Source organism: Triticum urartu, chromosome 2A, assembly GCF_056163025.1.
Source record: "Triticum urartu cultivar PI428250 chromosome 2A, HENAU_Tu73, whole genome shotgun sequence".
NCBI lineage: Eukaryota > Viridiplantae > Streptophyta > Magnoliopsida > Poales > Poaceae > Triticum > Triticum urartu.
Window position 1 is genome coordinate 598,373,222 of NC_141874.1, and position 18,792 is coordinate 598,392,013.

The 18,792-nt window shown below is 44.6% G+C and overlaps 2 protein-coding genes across 3 annotated transcripts; both read right to left on the minus strand.

Moving 5' to 3' along the window:
* Positions 1-246: 246 nt before the first annotated feature.
* LOC125539067 (uncharacterized protein At4g19900-like) lies at positions 247-1,865 on the minus strand. Its single transcript, XM_048702433.2, has one exon. The coding sequence runs from the start codon at positions 1,717-1,719 to the stop codon at positions 385-387; it is 1,335 nt and encodes a 444-aa protein (XP_048558390.1). The 5' UTR covers positions 1,720-1,865; the 3' UTR covers positions 247-384.
* A 1,659-nt stretch (positions 1,866-3,524) lies between these two features.
* Positions 3,525-12,611, minus strand: CPL1 (C-terminal domain phosphatase-like 1). 2 transcript variants are annotated; one of them, XM_048702434.2, is made up of 17 exons: positions 11,944-12,610; positions 10,567-11,043; positions 9,892-10,102; positions 9,556-9,713; positions 9,400-9,470; positions 9,186-9,291; positions 9,021-9,107; positions 7,998-8,561; positions 7,835-7,901; positions 6,928-7,061; positions 6,783-6,836; positions 6,351-6,447; positions 5,782-5,987; positions 5,622-5,705; positions 5,192-5,257; positions 4,745-4,818; positions 3,525-4,191 (listed from the first exon to the last, which is right to left on the minus strand). In XM_048702434.2, exons 1-17 carry the CDS (start codon positions 12,223-12,225, stop codon positions 4,083-4,085), a joined length of 2,847 nt encoding a protein of 948 aa, XP_048558391.2. In that variant the 5' UTR covers positions 12,226-12,610; the 3' UTR covers positions 3,525-4,082. The 2 variants fall into 2 exon arrangements, with proteins under 2 accessions (XP_048558391.2, XP_048558392.2); XM_048702435.2 differs by lacking the exons at positions 3,525-4,191; positions 4,745-4,818; positions 5,192-5,257; positions 5,622-5,705 and having other exon boundaries at positions 5,811-5,983; positions 11,944-12,611.
* Between the last annotated feature and the right edge of the window lie 6,181 nt (positions 12,612-18,792).

Sequence of the window (18,792 nt, forward strand, 5' to 3'; positions counted from 1 at the left end):
AAATTTGCATCACGGAATTTTTAATTTTACATCTCCGGAAGGCGGTGATGTAATTTTTTTTTACATATGAACCATCTGTTGAAGCAGCGTTTTCTGTTCTTAAAGATCCAAAAGTTAGATATTTTTACATAGTATTTTTACATATGGACTGTTTATTGGAGATGCTTTTAAGATAGATAGTGGGACTCAATTCTCTGGCGAGGTTTCGGTGCAGCGGGGCACCCAACCCTCCCAGCCATGTTCAAGTGCAGCAAAATCACTGTTCTATATATGTTATTTCTTGCCTGTAAGTAAGATGTACAATTTGCCAACCCAAACACGACACACCCCAGCCGAAGCCGATCTCTCATCTCTCCTTCTGCATGCAGTTCTAAGACTCTCCTGTCATGCAGCCACGGAAGAATTGCAGAACAAGCAGCCGTCCGAAATCAACCTTCGGATGACGCTCCCCTCCTCCATTTCGATCCCTCTGCTCTCCCTGTTCCACAGATGGATGCCGAAGCTCCCGCCTCTGATGTTGTCCACCTTGGCCTGCACCCACTTCTCCTCCTTCCTGTCCTTGGGCGCCATGAACAGCCCGCCGATCGTGTTCCAGTCCACGGGGTAGAACGCCCGCGGCGGCAGCACCGTGACGTCCAGCTCCGGCATCCGGCGCGTCACCCTCGACACCAGGTAGGGCCCGTTGTGTCCCCACTTGCTGCCGTCGAACGTGGCGGCGAACTCGGCGATGAACTCGCGCAGCAGCGGGTGGCCCCGGTCGAACGCCATCACGGCGTTGTTCAGTCGCATCCAGTCGCCGGTGGCCGCGTCCACGGCCTGCGCCCCGATGGCGTTGCGGAGGCCCGACAAGGGCCTGAGGACGACGACGTCGGCGTCGAGGTAGACGCCGCCGTACTTGTAGAGCAGCGCGAGGCGGAGGAGGTTGGAGAGGTTCTGCCCGAGCGGTACGCTCCCCGGGCTGACCTCCCCGCGCCGCACCGCGCCGAGCCACGGCTCCGCCGGCGTGCCGCGCAGGAGGTGCGCCAAGTCCGGCGACGCGGCGCGGACGCGGAAGCCGCGGTCGAGGAACGGCCGGAGCCTGTCGCCACCGCCCGGGGAGTCCATGGTGTCGGAGGCGATGAGGAGGCAGGCGTCGCGATGCCACCGGAAGAGGGTCTCCAGGACGAGGGCCTCGCGGCTTCCGAACTGCTCGAGCGGGGACAGCCACGTCATGAAGAAGCGGTGCGCGCACGGCCGCTGCGGCGACGGCGGCGCGAAGAGCTCGGCCGTGCGCGCCGCGAACTGCCGCGTCCGGGGAGCTTGCCTGATGAGGCGCTTGAAGAGGCCCTTGTTTCGCTTCGTGGAGGCTTTCTTGCTGTTCTTCTTACTCTTAGCCGGTCTAGTAGGAGCAAGAGGCGCCGGCGGCGGTGGCGACGCCGTGACGTGGAACTCGAGCATGGTCCTGTCCATGGAGACGTCAAGGCTAGCGGCGGCGGCGACAGAAGCACTGGTCGTCGTGGCATTTGCTGACCTCGAAGGTGACTGCGGGAGGAGAGGGCAGAGGAGGAGGCTGAAGGTGGTGTGCGAGAGGAGGAAGACGAGGGAGAAGAGTAGGAGGAGGACGGGGAAGGAGAAGGAGAGGAGGAGCAACGGCAATGGCTTCCGAGGGGCCGGCGCCATGGTCGGAGCGGGAGGGAAGAAGAGCGAAGTAGCGTGGGTTGCCGTAGGAGTAGCAGCCATGGCGTTGGTGCCTTGGTGCGCCCTTGCACCACGCGCATTGGCTGCCTCTTAGAGGCAAGTAACTAAAAAAGATGGCGGTCTTTGTAACATGGGAAGGGAGGAGACGCCATCCGCATGACTGCATGATGGCTGCTGATAGGTTAAAATTAAGTACACTTGCTGCTACTTTCACCAACTAATTCTTCCGATATTGCTGATGTCAACTCTCAAACCTAGTGCGTTTACTTGCCATGCATCAGGATCAAAATTTTAAATGGCGAACTACAGCATTTGAATGGGCGTCACGCTAAAGTTACGTTTGTTTTGCGCTATGGTTCTTTTTGTCAATAGCGCGCTATAGCGTGATTTAACGCTAAATTTGGAACTCAATTTAGGGTCACGCTAAAGCCTACAGCTATGTCAAGCTTTGCATTCTTATGGCTGGATGCCAGGCTTTGTTTTGCTATGGCTGGATGCCAGGTCCATTGACATATGTATGTATGTCAAACTGTCAAGTATACCTTTTTTGATCAAAAGGGGTTTCCCCCCGCCCCATTTTTATACCTCTATATATATGTGTGTGTGTGTGTGTGTGATATTGATGCCTAAACCTATATATGTGATATTGATGCCTAATATTGTATGCTTTTTTAAAAATGTCTATATGATTTAAGCAAAAATGCTAAATTGGGCTTAGATTCACTATTTGTTTCTCATACCTTCTGGCCGATCCGCCACTAAATGGCATAGCCCACTATTTAAAACTTCAAATATATACCCTTGTATGTTTACTTCAATCTAGAGAAAGGACAACTCCAGTTGTGCAATTTGGATGACACTTGCTTTATTTTGTTTAGTGGTGGCTCAACAAGGACGAGCACATGTTACTGATGTGGAATTTCAACTTGGATCATAGATAATTGTTTAAAACACAATTAAGGTTGACGGCTAGTTTTTGCAAGCCAGATTTGTCATCATCGCGTCAATATAATTTACCATGAAAAACATTCAATTTGTCATGCCCAAAAATCGGACATCAGATTTTTTTGCATTTTCCCTTTTTTTAACTATATGGCTGAGCGATGATTAATTAATTGTAACGGCACTTGCCGACGACTTGTAATCAGATCGTATCCCACGTGATTCTTTCCCTAGGATATGATATCAATGAAAGATACTTCACTTTATAGTCCATCGCGCTTGTTGGATATAGAAATAAGCAAGTCAACGCTTTGGTAATGCAACTGCCCAGTGATAGGAAATTATATTCATCAAATAAACAGAGCACAGCACGGCGTGGGTACATTCCTCGCGCCTCTGCTTTTCGTGATATTGTTGATGGTGGCAGCAAGTTGCAAGGCACATTGTGCATATAAGAGTGGTAGTTTTTTTTTTTTTTTGACCTGATATAAGAGTGGTAGTTGGCCCAAAGAAAAGGCGTGACGCTCTCCGCTTTCATTGATATCATATCCTAGGGAAAGAATCACGTGGTAACAGCACCCCGCGTGGACAACTCATTGATCAGTAAAAGCTGCACAGAGGTGAGCAAAATTACATTTGGGAGAACCATGGTATGCATACCCTAATCACAATTGGATCTGACATCAAGATCCTTGATTGATATGCGTAGTCCTTTGACTCAGCCAAGCTAACTTTATAGAGGAATGTTGTTAATAGTATTGCATGGCCGATCCAATAGGCTGCCTCACCGCCTCCTAGAACAAATCCCGGTGTCGTTCATTACAAGATGGGGAGCATCCAAACCGGTGCACGTGTATCATGGCCCCAAAAATCCACTCACGTTACTATGATTTCGACAATCAATATAACTTCCCTTCACCCTGTCTCAGCTGCCCGAGGGCCTGAAAAACGGCAGCCACCGGTAGAAGCAAATCTCGCAATAAAAGTTACAGAAGTGACCCGACCAATTAACACTGCACCGTAAAATTGAATGAGAAAAAAAAATTGCTCCGCCTCCAAGTCTATACACTATGGAGGAGCAACACAGTGGTAAGTGGTAACCTGATATGCAACAAGAAAAACTCTCCTAACCAGTTGCACTGCCATCCTGCTCTAAGATCCACTGTCAGCTGGGGAATCACAGGTAACAGATCCGAGGGAAGTCATATGACAGCATCGCGGGCTCACTTGGGCAACAGATTGCAACAACTCCGTGCAAGCCACGCCTGCTGGGGGTTAGCTCGGAAATGGCAGTGGGGCAAGAAGGGGAACTCAGAAACCGAAAACAAGACCTAAGGGCGTGTACAGTTATTTCTTGCCTTCACAGCCATCTCGCTCAAACTTGCAATTACGGAGCTTCTTCGGGGGTCACAGATTGCAATGAATTTCCGATGAATCGTGTCCACAGAATTCAGACAAAACAATCAGGGAACACGACTGTCATTCCTAGAGTATCTGCCAGAAGGAATCCTTTGTACCATTGGCTGGAAATCTGGCTTGTAGCGCTTATTATTATAATTGGATGCGAATGACCTGTGGAAAGAGCAAAAACTATTCTGGTCATAACTCAGCTCACCCTCATCCACTACCTAAACTGAAGAACGTAAGCATAAAACTGACAATAATGCTAGAACAGTCAGCATGTGTCGCATAGCTCAGTACAGAGGGAATATATTGAACTCTCAACCTCCTTCAAGCTAAATATAATTAAACAAGCATCATTTCCACTAGCCTGGAATCTACGTAATGAAACTTCCTCCAAACACTTATATCAAGGGTTTACAATCTGAACTCAGAGGGATGGTCACTTCTATTTCTTTATAATTATCTAACTTAAACATCAAACAAGTGAGCCTCATTGTGTAAACAGTGTGGGGTTCCTATATTATGTGCCAGATGTGCTGTAACCTGATATCCTGTTCTGCTTCTATGAAAAGGCTGAAGGTATCCCTTGTTCGGATAAAAACCTAGTACTATGGCAAAAAGTCCGAGATACCACATTTCAAAAGAAATTTCTCGGATCACACAAATAACGAGTGCTAAATGTTACAGATCTACAACAAACAAGAGACTAGCGAATAATCACCTTGGAGATCCAGACCGTTTCTGTGGACGTTGACCAAGCATGTATCTCAGAGTTCCGAGAGCCCCATCAGCAGCCTACAACACAATATGATGTAAAAGAATGGGTTCAGAAACACTGCAAATTATAACTGTTATAATCCAGATAAAAATTCTTTGTCCAACAAATATCCATTCAAATCTTATAGTTCACTGTATCAAAAGAAGAAAACATTTGTACCCTTAAAATTTAAAGTAATGGTTTTAGACACCTTAGGAAACCAATCAGATATTGCATCCAGAAAAGATGGTAATGAAGGCTGTGAAGATAAAGGGCCCTCCCTATTTTGCTCAATGTAAGATAAAAATAGAAACCATGCAAGCACCACTGAGTTTATTTGTTGATTTCAGAACTCAAAGAAGAACGAAGTAAAGAAATAAAATAAATATTTCTCATGTGTAAGCTTACAACCTGCGCCTTAGCTTCCTCCCATGTTACTCCAACTCCTTTTCCCAGGATTTGCCCGCCTATTTCAATCTGTAAAGCCAAAGACAAGCGATAAGAAGGTACATTGAAAGCATGGATCTAAAAACTACTGAAAGTTAGTCCTAATGAAGTCTTGTAGCTAGCCCATCAGACCAAAATGTTTTTAAGGGAGAGCATCCACCAATGACGATTTGACAACAACATAGAACAAATGTTATACTACTACCATACAACAAATGTTAATAAACAACACCATGTTACACTATCAGAAAAAGGCGTACAGCTAGATCTCAGACATCTTGTGATAGCTTTTGAAGTTAATGGAAGTTAGCTTTTGTTAAGTGCCCTTAAGTGTATATAGTGTTCCATGTATCAGGTAAAGCTTAATGAGTATTTATGGAGATGAAGTACTAACCTGAGCATGAACTTCTTCCCTTCTCAAACTATCTGATGGAGATGGCTGAGCTTGGAAAACTAAGTTATAACCCTCAGCTGTACACTGCAACAAATCAAAAGATATATCTGAGTTAAAGGGCACACTTGTTCGAAACTTGACAATTAAAGCAGCTACTTACAAGCTCCTTAAGAGCAGCAACAGAACCAGCAGATTTGGTTGAGTTATCAACTCTCTCGTGCATATATCTAGACCCATCCGACGTGCTTGCAACTGGTACTATATTATCTCCATCAATCCCTCTATATTTGAATGAGTTTGGATTGCTACTAAAACCATCATCCACCGGAACTGTCATCTTATCTGGATCAAATGACAGAAATCTATCTGCATATAAATTTCATCGATCAAAACCAAGCATTATATTATAATGCAATATTTTATACGCTGGATAGAAATAACTACCTGCGCATAGATCAGACCATCAGAAACAATAGAAATTGAGAAATTATGGACAGGCAAAACAAATAGAGAAACGTTTCAGCGGCTTCAGATGATTAATGGTTAAAAAGGCCACGAGTGTCAGAAATCAGGGCGACAATTTGTTCTAAAACTCTGAGACATTGATAATATGTCAGAAGTCGGCTACTAAAAAAAGCCCCCTTAAACAACTGATTGTCAACCACCTATTTGCATATTTGTCATTTTTCATCCGGAGTCAAGAGACTAGGGAGTACAGCATAAACTCACCTGCCAGATTTCTTAATGATATATTAGCAGCTTGTCGTTGAGCTTCTTTCCTTGTTCTTCCCATTCCTTCACCTACTTTTTCTCCAACAATCCAAATCTGAAAGATCAACAAAGAAAATAAGGGATATAGAAACGTGACGTGCTAGTGTGCAAACGGCAAGCAGACTGGAATAATGAGCATGCAGCACAATACTTAAATAGTTGGCAAAACGTTAATGTTAAATAGTGCCTATCCTGTAACTCATGTTACCAAGATTACATCCTGACATCCATAGTAATTTTTATAGAATTTCCAATAGAAAGAAAAATGACATCCATAGTAACTTTTATACAATTTCCAATAGAAAGAAAAATGTCATCATCCATTGGCACGGTGGTTTATTAACAAAATGACGTTATTGACATTTTCAATCAGCATAAGTTGTATTTTACCTGAATGGAGAATCGCAACTCTGTAGTATCACATAAAGTTGACCTGTACTCCACCTAGAAACAAGTAAAGAAATACACCAGATAGGCAGATATGTAAGCTAATACTTACAGATGAATGATATCTGATCTGTAGCATCAAAACTACCTTAAATCCACACTTCGCTGCAATCTCCTCCAATACAGCACCAGATGTCTCTGTGTATTGTACAAATTGACGTCCTGACTCCATTTGGCTGCTTCTGTTACCTGGATGAAAACGCTGGGTTGCCATATCCTCGCCTTCACATTGCAGATACAGTTTCAGATACTATAGAGTAAAGCACAAATCAAATAATTTAAGAGGGGCATTCATGAAATTGCAAGCTTTTCATGATAACAGGAGCACCACTGAGCAAAGCAGCAAACAAGAATGAGTTATGGATCAAGATAAACCGCGTTGAAGTGTCTGCAGAAAAGGGCAATCATTTATACTTTCTATTTGATCAGCTCTATGATAAGCCCCAGAATTAGCACCCAACCGACCATGTATATAGGCTCACCAAACGGGTAAAAGGTGATCAGTATTATTCTCTTTGTTAACTGGAAGGAAATACACACCGATGGGTTTACATATACTGGAGTACTGGACCATGAAAAGGCGCACAAATATTTAATTACTTGGCAAAAAGTAACATCTTAGTTCATCATCTAACCACAGAAGACTACGCCAAATGAACAGTTGGAAAATAAGACATGAGAAATGCAGTTAGATATGTTCGTTTTAGATGACAGTAAATACAACTCTATAGGGATAGTACAAGAGACTATAACTATATCCTAAATAGCTTAAGCTTCTAAGTTCGGTGGGGACAAAAGGACCATACATTATCCTATGCAGCTGCCATTGTTCAAAATATCGGCCAATAAATTAGTTAGCTGGCCGATTCACCTATTAATCCCCTACTTGTCAGCCGATCGAGCAGTAACCAGTTAACGATTTCCTGAACATTGGCAGCTGCTAACCTGAATGAACATCAGAAACATCAAAGATAAAGGCATAAAGCAAAACATACCAGAAAATGATCTATATGTTGTAGGTGCCTGGTTCTGAAGCATTTGACGATCCTCACTGTGAGGTAGCTGAATAAATCAAGCATTTGTCACCAAATCGTCTAGAATCACCTCATTAACGAACAAAGATAAACTAAAGTTTGATCAACATAGGTGACCACTCACCTGAGAAGAATATCTCTGGTTCTGATGATTTAATCTATCGGAAAATATAGGATTATCACGAGCAGGGAAGTATGGTTGATGTGGTGGTTGGCTTTTATCACTATGTACGGCATCAGATTCTAGATGAAAGTCCGTTGAAGTCCTATTTAAGTTTCTTGGGTCCATCTCATCCTCTACAGGAAACCAATTTCCCTGAGATTGCACTGGAGGAACTGAGGCTTGTACAGAAGGTTCTGCAGCAAAGGGTGGTGTGGGATCTCTTGTGTCTTGGCCATGCTGTAATATCAGAAGCCTTCTCCTTGTGTCAGGATCTAACTCAGACTCAGGAACCTCACCCTCTTCTCTAGCTGGAGAACCTTGCAAAGGATCCACCATACCAGATTGAGCATCAGGCCAGCTGACTGAAGGAGGCTGAGGACCTTGATCGTTATTCAAAGGCACCACGCCCAGTGGTGGTGCTAACGGAATAGATGAAGATGTAGCAAATTGCTGGTTAGCAGCTACTGATATCACGTCAACATTTGTTGTCACTGGATCTGCAGCTTGCACACTGCAAACTGCTTCCTGAAAAATAATTTAGATACACATAACTAGGAGAGAAAATTAAAAAAACATTGAAAAAGGTAATAGCTACTAAGAAATGTGAAGATATCGGCCTCCATTACATTGACATTTTTGTTACAACACCATAAGACATAGACACAGGTTTAGCATTGCCAGTTAGTTGTTTCAACAAAATAAACAAAGGTCAAAGCTAATAAACAACGGTTTAGCATTGCCAGTTAGTTGTTTCAACAAAATAAACAAAGGTCAAAGCTAATAAACAATGAACCCTCTCATTCACTTTAAGTAAAAAAGAACTCCTGCATATAGTTAATTTAGGGGTTACTATTGCTGGAGCATTCACATATACTACAAAACAATAGATTAGTGGATAATGATCACCGTGTTTCTTGGATATCACTTGTTTAACACTTCATCTTTTTATAACAAACATTCTGAACAAGGAAGAGAAGGGCAAACCTTCATTCTCCTCTCAACCTCTGCATCTGCCATACCGTCAAAAGCCATCGGATCTTTGTTCACATTCAAACTTGCTGCATTCTCATCCTAACAAGAAAAAAAACACTGTTCCTCATCAGTAGTTAAAAGGAGTCAATCTGAAGCATCCACCTTCACAAAGTTTACCTCTAAAATCAAATAATTTCCGACATCAGGAGAAGACGGAACATGATCTAATTCATCATCAAAATGAACTTCACTGATCGATGGTAGAAGACCCTCATCGAATTCCCTGTCAATTGGATCGTAAAATTCTGCATCAGCAACAATTCAACATTGTTTTCTGTGTATGTAACAGGAAACAAGTTTCTGTGGTACCACATAGCCAAGATGTTCTTACTTGAAGAAGCTACCCCTAACATTGCATGCAACATTTCTGGCAACACAAAGAACTGGAATAGGGAAGTTCGCCTGTGCAAGTTAAAGACAGGGTGACCTCTGTAAACAATACTGTAAGATAATCTTATGCTGGAATACAATACAAAATAGACATTACCTCTGCTTGCGGAGCATAATACGGAGAGAAGGCAGGAACAACATGAACTCGACATTGGTCCTTCTCCTCCCAAACTTTCAAACGGTCATCAATCACTAGGGCCATACCAGGGTGACAAGATCCATCATGGAACACATTTAGCAATGACTTTTTAGAGCCTGGATGAGTAAATTTAGCATTAACCTCAAAAGGATGGAAAATCCCACAATATTATATGCATGAACATGGAAATTCATTGTAAGGAGATTCACTCGTTGACAAACTTGATTAAAAGATTATATGAGCAAACTATGCATGTCTTGTAGATGCAATAACTGGAAGAATATTAATACGCACCAGATTTGACACAGACAAGCCTGTGAGGAAGTTGAACAGAGTTTATCAGTCTAGAATCAGGATCAAGCAACCTCCACATTTCCAAGGCATAGTCCCTCTCAGCCATTGTGCACACATACACCTCAAAACGTTTCCGACCTCTTGCAATCAAGTAGCTCCGAAGATCATCCCAAGCAGGCCTTAACCGCACCAGAACACTGGTATCTCTTATCTAACAGAAAAAGGTATGGAAAATAAACTGTACAGTCTAACAACAAGCAAACATGGTTGAACCAAAACCCAAGATAAGCAAAACAAAGATCAGCGGGCCCAAGAATAAAGAAGGACACTTAGTCATCCACAACATCAAATGCATGCAACTTGCCATGAATGCTGTGGCTAAGACATCATTTAATTTGATTCAAGCTCTGCACTATGTAATGCATGAACAAACTGAGAATGCTGTAACCAAATAGGTTGCCATTTTTTTTCAGAAAAAGAAACAGGCAACTTGCAAAATCTACAGGATACATTGAATGAATTATGGTGGTAAACTTCAACCGAACACACTATACAAAATAATCCAAATTACAGTGGTATGTTCAGAGCCTGTTAAAAATGACCTAATGAAAATACAGAGACGACATGCTTTTTTGCCTATCATATGCTTCCACAGAAAAGTCATGAACTACGTACCGATGGATTTATACGTGTCAATATAATACTTTTGTCTTGTAGCCTTATAACAGGACGGATCATAGGTTGATGATTATCAGCTAAAGGTGGAACAACCTCGGATTGTACTTTATACATTTTCCCACCATCAATAACTTGGTCACCATCTATATACTGCTTTAGCATAGTCCTGTCCTCTTGGTACCTCTTGATCTCTGCCAACATACCACTAATGCGCTGTGGATCAGTCTCTTTACTCAATTTTCTCTGGAGTGCATCAATTCTGTCTTCAAAAGACCGTGTGGTATTGGCAACAATTAGTGTTTCATCAAGGTCAAACACAATACCAAGGCATCGAAGATTCAACATACTCAAGCAAGAACTATACAGGCCTAATGGTACTTTATAGCCCCAAAAACATGCGTGGTTGGGCAAGTTACTCTTGGGTTTCATTGCAACTAAATGGATTTCTTCTGCTCCAAGTGGAAAAACTGCTGTCTGCAAACACAGAGAATCATTAGGAAGGAGATAAGACAAACAGAACATCTGTTCAATTAGGAAATAAAGAGGAAAATTTGTAAAAACACACCCAGGTACAAGGAGAATGCCAAGGCATTTAGCACATCTCTGTACAAAGATGCCTAATAAGTAATAACCAAAAATAAATAAAAGGCGAAGTAGAGGATATTTGCTACAGATTTTGAGGCATGGATTGGCTCAAAACTATCTATATCAAAATCTTAAAACAGGAATATTCATAGCAATGCAATGATCGAAGTTACTACTACTAAAATTTATGATATGGTGAACTACAAGGGCAAAAGATGTACTTAATATAGTTGCACTCTCACAAAAATTAAGTCCCAGTCACTAGCCAGCGGATGAATTCCAGGCACATTAGTGTGCTACACCCCAAAGCTGTTAAGCAACACTTCGCTCATTCCTCAAATATTTCTGCCGGTACATGGAGTTCAGCGGTTCAGAGTTCACATTCAATTGCAGTGATGAACCGCTGAGAACAAGCAATGCTAAGTCCGAAGTCCATAACAATTGTATGCCTTGAGAAGCAACATTTTGTGTTCAAGAGTCTGAGAATATGATTGATTTGTTTGTGAAATATGAACACTGCTCCAGAAACCTTAGTCATTCAGCACTGCCAAGCCAGGTTAAATATATTTCTAGTCTTCAAAATTGTTCATGCCCAAGTTATATAGTACTCATTGATGCAGTAAATGTTTCAAGGGAGGTTTTTCACAAGGTACTTGGTGTGCTAAACTGCTAATTAATACTCCTTGTTCGGGTGAACTTGTCCATGTCATGTCAGGCTAAAAAAAGGTTTTACTTCTACTCATTTGTTATGTTGCTTGTGATTGTTGGGAATGATGATTCATGTAGTACCTTATTGTCTCTGAGGCAAGCGGTGTGCATGGCAACAAGCGACGACGGGGGCTCGTCGTCAGCGGTTGCTGGGCTTGGCCTCGACTCCATTACGAAGCAGAGGGCGCCGGAGGACACAGTGTGCAGCACGGCGAGCGGCAGGCACCGCTCGCTGGGCGGGGAGAGGCGGTCCACCCGGATCTCCCGCACCCACGGCGCCGCCGCCACGTTCGTCTCCCCCTTGGGAGACAGCTCCACCTCCCCGATGGAGATGTGCCCGAAATACACCATCGATTTGATCATGTCCTCGGCACCAACAGAACAGATCACACGAATCAAAATCCGAACTCAGTCCGAGTCAGTGTGCCTTACACACGCACGCGCGCGCGCACTGGTCTGATAGACCCTGCACGCTGGCGGATCTGTTCTTATCGCGCGGTCCAAAAACAGAGGAAATTAGAAGAGGGCAGAGGAGGGGGAATCGCGGCGATCTTATGGTGCTTGTGTGCTTCAAATCGCGTTCGAGTTCGCGTTCTTGGCCGATTCCGGCCGGGTTTGGTGGGGAGCCCGTGCGAATCCGCGGCAATGGCGGCGGCGGACGAGCTCGGGGGTGGGCTCAGTGGGCGGGCGGTTGGGTCGGGGAAACCCTAGGCGTTTGATCGGGCTGGAGGATGGGGAAGACGACCAGCGGGGCCACGTGTATTTAGAGAGGCGGGGAGGTAGGAAGATATTCGAGTTTCTCTATTGTTTTCAAACATGAATTTTTTTATTACTTGTATCACTCTCTTTTTTCTAACACGGTATAATCAAAGTCGCTTACATACACAAGCATATGCACATCCCTATAAACGCACACACGCACACCCTATCCCTAGGAGCACCTCCGAAAGACTAAGTCGGCATAGCATTTTGAGATTTTACAGAGTCACCATAAACGTCTCGGAGTCGACGGGATCGTCTCCTCCCGCTAAACGAATATCACCGAAAAAATGAAATAATTTCAAGAATAATGTGAGCATCATGTCAATTTTATGACTTGAACTCTGATAGGTTGGGAATATCACTGTCTTTCTAACCATCCAAGCACTAATTGATTCGTTACTTGTATCACTCTTGATTCTGCCTTCGAATAATCTATCGCGCGTGGTGAGCAATATCCGAATCATTCAAATTATATGATTATACTCCTTTCGAGTAGTTGTTTACGTTTCTTTCCATGCTATAGGTAAAATCATTGAGCACTACATCGTTGCAGTCCAACTGAATTTGTTGGTACTTTAGAGCATTCACAGAGCTAGGCCTTTATATTTTTTTTCTTGAAAAGAGGATCACCCCGGTCTCTGCATCAGAATGATGCATACGGCCATCTTATTCAAACAAATAAATAAGGTTCCAACAAGGTCTCGAAGTCTCCAACTGAAGAAAAAAAAGCTCACTCAGAGCCAAAAAGGCTAGAAAGACAAACTAGCCAAATAAAGGACGCCACAACCGGCTGGCTAAAGAGAGATAGGTAAACTAATTGTCTATCCTATTACATGATCGCCATCCAAACCGGTTGAAGATATTCCGAGCTATCATCTCCCAGCGGATAGATCCAGTAACCAAATGCTCCCTGGCCTCCATCGGAGTGAGTAGCGACCACGAACGGATCAATATCGTTTCTCGGAAGATAACCTGCACAAAATGAAAGCGTGATGTTCTGTTAAAAACCAAGTCATTTCTGCAATTTCAAATAGTCCACAGCAAAGCGCATACTCCCACACGAATATGTCTCGCTAAGTCGGGCTCAATCCCATTAAGTCATATTCCAAATAGCGTGTTAACAGAATCCAGTGGAGTAATATTGAAAGCAAAGTGTACTGTCCGCCAAAGAACTTTGGCTAACGGGCAATCAAGAAAAAGGTGCTTAATTGTCTCATCCCGATCACAGAAACTACACCTAGTAGATCCTGTCCAATTACGCTTTGTCAGGTTGTCCTTGGTTAAAATAACTTGTTTATGAACAAACCACATAAACACTTTTATTTTCAAAGGAATTTTGACAACCCAAACATGCTTGGAGGTAGGAATGAAGCTCGAATTGATAACATCAATATACATTGATTTAACTGTGAATACTCCAAATCTAGTGAGCTTCCAGCGTAATTCATCGGGTTGTTGGGAAAGCTGAACCTCCATCAGTCGCCTAACCAGACGGAGCCATTCTTTCCAACGATTGCCCGCTAGCGACCGTCTAAACTGAATATTAAGGGGGATAGATTGAAATATCGTTGCAACGAACACCTCACGACGTTGAACAATACGATATAAAGACGGATATTGAATGGCCAAGGGTGTCTGTCCGAGCCAAATATCCTCCCAGAACCGTGTACTAGCACCGTTACCAATAATAAACTTTGTCCTATTAAACAAGGATTGTTTGACTTTCATCAGTCCTTTCCAGAAAGGCGAGTCGGTCGGCCTAACTGTTACTTGTGACAAAGTTTTGGTCTGAAGGTACTTGCTACGAAGTATTTGTGCCCACGTGGCATCAGTCTCATGGGATAGCTTCCACAGCCACTTACTAAGAAGGCATCTGTTCTTAACTTCGAGATTCTCAATACCAAGACCCCCTTGGTCTTTTGGTCTACAGATGATATCCCATTTAGCTAGCCGATATTTTCTTTTGAGTTCATCACCCTGCCAAAAGAAACGCGATCGATAAAAGTTCAGTCTTTTCCTGACGCCAACTGGGACTTCAAAGAACGACAGGAGAAACATAGGCATACTCGTGAGCACAGAATTTATCAAAATTAGTCGGCCTCCGTATGACATGAGCTTGCCCTTCCAGCAACTCAGTTTCTTTTCAAATCAGTCTTCGATGCACTTCCATTCTCTGTTTGTCAGCTTACGGTGGTGGATTGGTATACCTAGGTAAGAAAAAGGTAACGCCCCAAAATCACACCCAAACAATTGCCTATAAGCCTCTTGTTCATCTTTGGCTCTACCAAAGCAGAATAACTCACTCTTGTGAAAGTTAATCTTTAGCCCGGTCAATTGTTCGAATAGGCATAACACCAGCTTCATATTTCTCGCCTTGGCGATGATTGTATCATCAGCGTACTGAAGAATGGATACACCTCCATCAACAAGGTAAGGTACCAAGCCACCTACTTGACCATTCTCCTTAGCCCTTCCTATCATAAGTGCTAACATATCAATCACAATGTTAAACAGGATAGGGGACATCGGATCTCCTTGTTTTAGGCCTTTATGTGTCTGGAAGTAATGACCAATATCGCCATTCACCTTAATTCCAACACTCCCTTTTTGCGTAAACGATTTAACCTGACTGCGCCAGGCTTCATCAAAACCTTTCATACGCAATGCCTGTTGGAGGAATGGCCATTTGACTTTATCATACGCTTTCTCGAAATCCATCTTAAAAATTACTCCATCTAATTTTTTAGAATGGATTTCATGGAGCGTTTCATGAAGGACAACCACCCCTTCAAGGATGTTTCTATCCGGCATGAAAGCGGTTTGGGACTGTTGCATCACAGAATGCGCAATCTGCTTGAGCCTATTAGTCCCGACCTTGGTGAATATTTTGAAACTAACATTGAGAAGGCAGATCGGCCTGAACTGCTCTATTCTCACAGCATCCGTTTTCTTAGGAAGCAATGTGATTGTCCCAAAATTCAAGTGAAATAAATGAAGCTGTCCAGAGAACAGATCATGGAACATAGGTAACAGATCCCCCTTAATAATGTGCCAGCACTTTTTGTAGAACTCAGTCGGGAAACCATCCGGTCCGGGAGCCTTATTGTTTTTCATCTGTACAATAGCATCAAACACCTCCTTCTCTGAGAATGGGGCAACAAGGATATCATTATCGGCAGCCGATAGTTGAGGCACATCCTCAATCCTGGACTCATCGAGGGACACATAGCTATCCTCGGGAGGTCCAAATAACTGCTTGTAATATTCGGTTATATAAGTTTTTAGGTTATCCTGTCCTAAAATAGTTCCTTCGTCTTGCTCAAGCTGAAAGATTCTCTTCTTTCTATGCTTACCATTAGCAATCAAGTGAAAGAATTGAGTATTCGCATCCCCCTGGACAATTTTGCGGACCTTAGCCCGCAATGCCCACTTCAATTCTTCTTCGCAAAGAAGTTCTTTCAATCTCTTCTCCGCCTCGATTTTAACCTGAAGCTCTGCTGGCTGCAAAATCGTGGATTCAGCCTTTAAGTCCAAGGTCTGAATAAGAGAAAGGAGTCTGTCCTTTTCAATCTTATACACCCCACTAAGATGCTTAGCCCACCCCCTTAAGAAACTTCTCAAATGCCTAATCTTATTCTGCCAACGCTCGACCGAAGTCCTACCTCCTGCACCCTTAGCCCATTCCCTGGCAATCAAGTCCAAGAAACCTTCGCGTTCAAACCAGGCCATCTCGAAAGAAAATGTATTTTTGTTTCCCACGTGGTTCGGCTCCCCCGAGTCCACGAACAATGGAGTGTGATCGGATATTCCACGCGAGAGGGCTTGTACCGTTACGAGAGGGTACTTCTGTTCCCACTCAACGCTCGCGAGAACTCGATCAAGCTTTTCATACGTCGGGTTTGGCATAGCATTAGCCCAGGTAAACTTTCTACTAGAAAGCTCTATCTCCCTCAGATCCAAGCTTTCAATGATGGTATTGAACATAAACGACCACCTGCCGTCAAAATTATCGTTGTTCTTCTCCTCTCTCCTCCTAATGATATTGAAGTCACCCCCAACTAAAATTGGAAGCTGCTCAGACCCACAGATTCGAACAAGGTCCGCCAAAAACTCTGGTTTAAGCTCGGGCTGTGCGGCACCATATACCGCCACCAAAGCCCAGTTGAAACCATCAGCTTTAGACCTGACTCGAAACTTAACCGCAAAGTCACCCATCACTACGCTGCAGACTTCTAGTGAGTCGCATCTCACACCAAGCAAGATCCCACCCGATCTTCCTCGCGGAGGGAGGCAATGCCAGTCGAAGTCAACACCGCCCACAAGAGAGGTAAGAAACTGGGGCGCAAAGTTCTCACGACCAGTTTCCGAGAGAGCAATAAAATCTAATCGATGCTCTAAAGATGCCTCAGCAAGAAACCTTCTTTTAGCCAAGTCTTTCAGACCTCTGCTATTCCAAAAGATTCCTTTCATAATTCATCATGAAATTTTTTGGTAGTTCGAATCCTAGCACTCCTACGAACCGCAGAATCGGGATAAATCTTCCGTTTCCACTTGCGCTTTGGTTTACTAGGTTCTTCCACCCGGTCCTCATAACCGGGCTCAGTGGCACTAACTACTGTATTAGCTAGAGGAACATCATCATCCTCAGACTCATGGTTGGATGGTGCTAGATCCGCACACAAATTATCGAGCACTCGGACCCCCAACGCCTCAATCTCATCATCATTCATGGGTTTTACCGCAGCTAGGTTACGAATAGTCTCTAAGGCACGTTCCGCCTCCAGATCTAAAAGATCATTTACCGAATTGGAAATTTCACTATCATTAGCCCCTAGCAAAACTCCTAACTGGTTTGCATTATTTATAATTTCCTCATTAGAAAGATGCAATGAAGAATTAGATATGTTGACGGACATACCAGTAGAGATCTCGGCATCACGAAGCTTGGCCGCCCTCATAGCGCACCTATGCTGCATGTCATCAACCTCCGGGGGGTCCTGGAGACGAGAACTCATCCGTCGCCCCGCAGAGACCGGATCGGGGATCCCACCAAAGGTAATAACCTCCTCCCGTGTAAAACCTCGCGTTGAAGAATCAGTCAAGCGTACCGGTGGAGGCGATGGAGGGCTCACATGCCCCCTAGACGGGAAGCCGGGGGAGGAATGCACTGGCGCCGCCGGCGCACCCCCCCCCCCCCCCGCCCCAACCGTGTAGCCTGAGGGCGTCGATGTCCTAACTGGCGAAAGAGGAGGAAGGATCGAGACCACCTACCCCAGACCCCCCAGCACCGCTGGAGAAGCGACCGCTGTAGCCACCACTAGAGGAGAAGGAGCCGGGTCCACCTGACCCAGATGGCCTCCCTGACGGTTGGCCATCGTCGGCGTCACCGGTGTCTCCGGCGCCTGGATAAGAGGAGAGGAGGCCGGGGTCACCTGCCCCGGACTCCCCCTCCCAAGCAAAAACTCCGAAGCAGACGTCGTCTCCCGGCCCGAGACCACTGGAGTGGTATGGGGGAGCGAAACCACCTCAGGCTCCATCTCCCCAACCCCCCCCCCCAAGGTCGTCGCCGAATGCGTCCTCAACAAGCCTCCCACCACAGGACCACCCACATCATCAAGCTCCAACATCGGTAGCATACACTCAAAGCCATCATCAGATTCCACCCGGTCACTCCAAAGTCTGGGCGGGGCAGACGCTGGCTCAAAGGACCCAAACCACAACGTACTCATCGGCACCGACGGAGCAGGGGCTGGCTCTACCCCGGGTCCATCTCCAGGCAACTGAGGAACCGAACCCGACCCATTGGTCCTCTCACGTCCAGTCTCATCAGTCGGGTCCCCACTAGCACCTGCGTCGCCATCACCCTCGTGCATATCCACATCAGTCCCATTAACCGCGTCGGCAAACAACTCAGTATCCTCAAACTCAATCTCAAGCGGAAACACCTCCCCCCTATACGTCCAGTTGACCACATCCGGGACGAACTCGATGTCCAGAACACTCACTAAGAGTCGGGCCACCCCATGGGTGCGGGTGAATGCCATATCCACTTTCTCAGTCTTTCCAGCCATAATACCTAGACTAGCCACAACTCTAGCATCTGACAAAGACTCAGAGGGCGCCACTGAAAACCGCAGCCATACCTGAGTGAGCGGCTTTCCCTTAGGC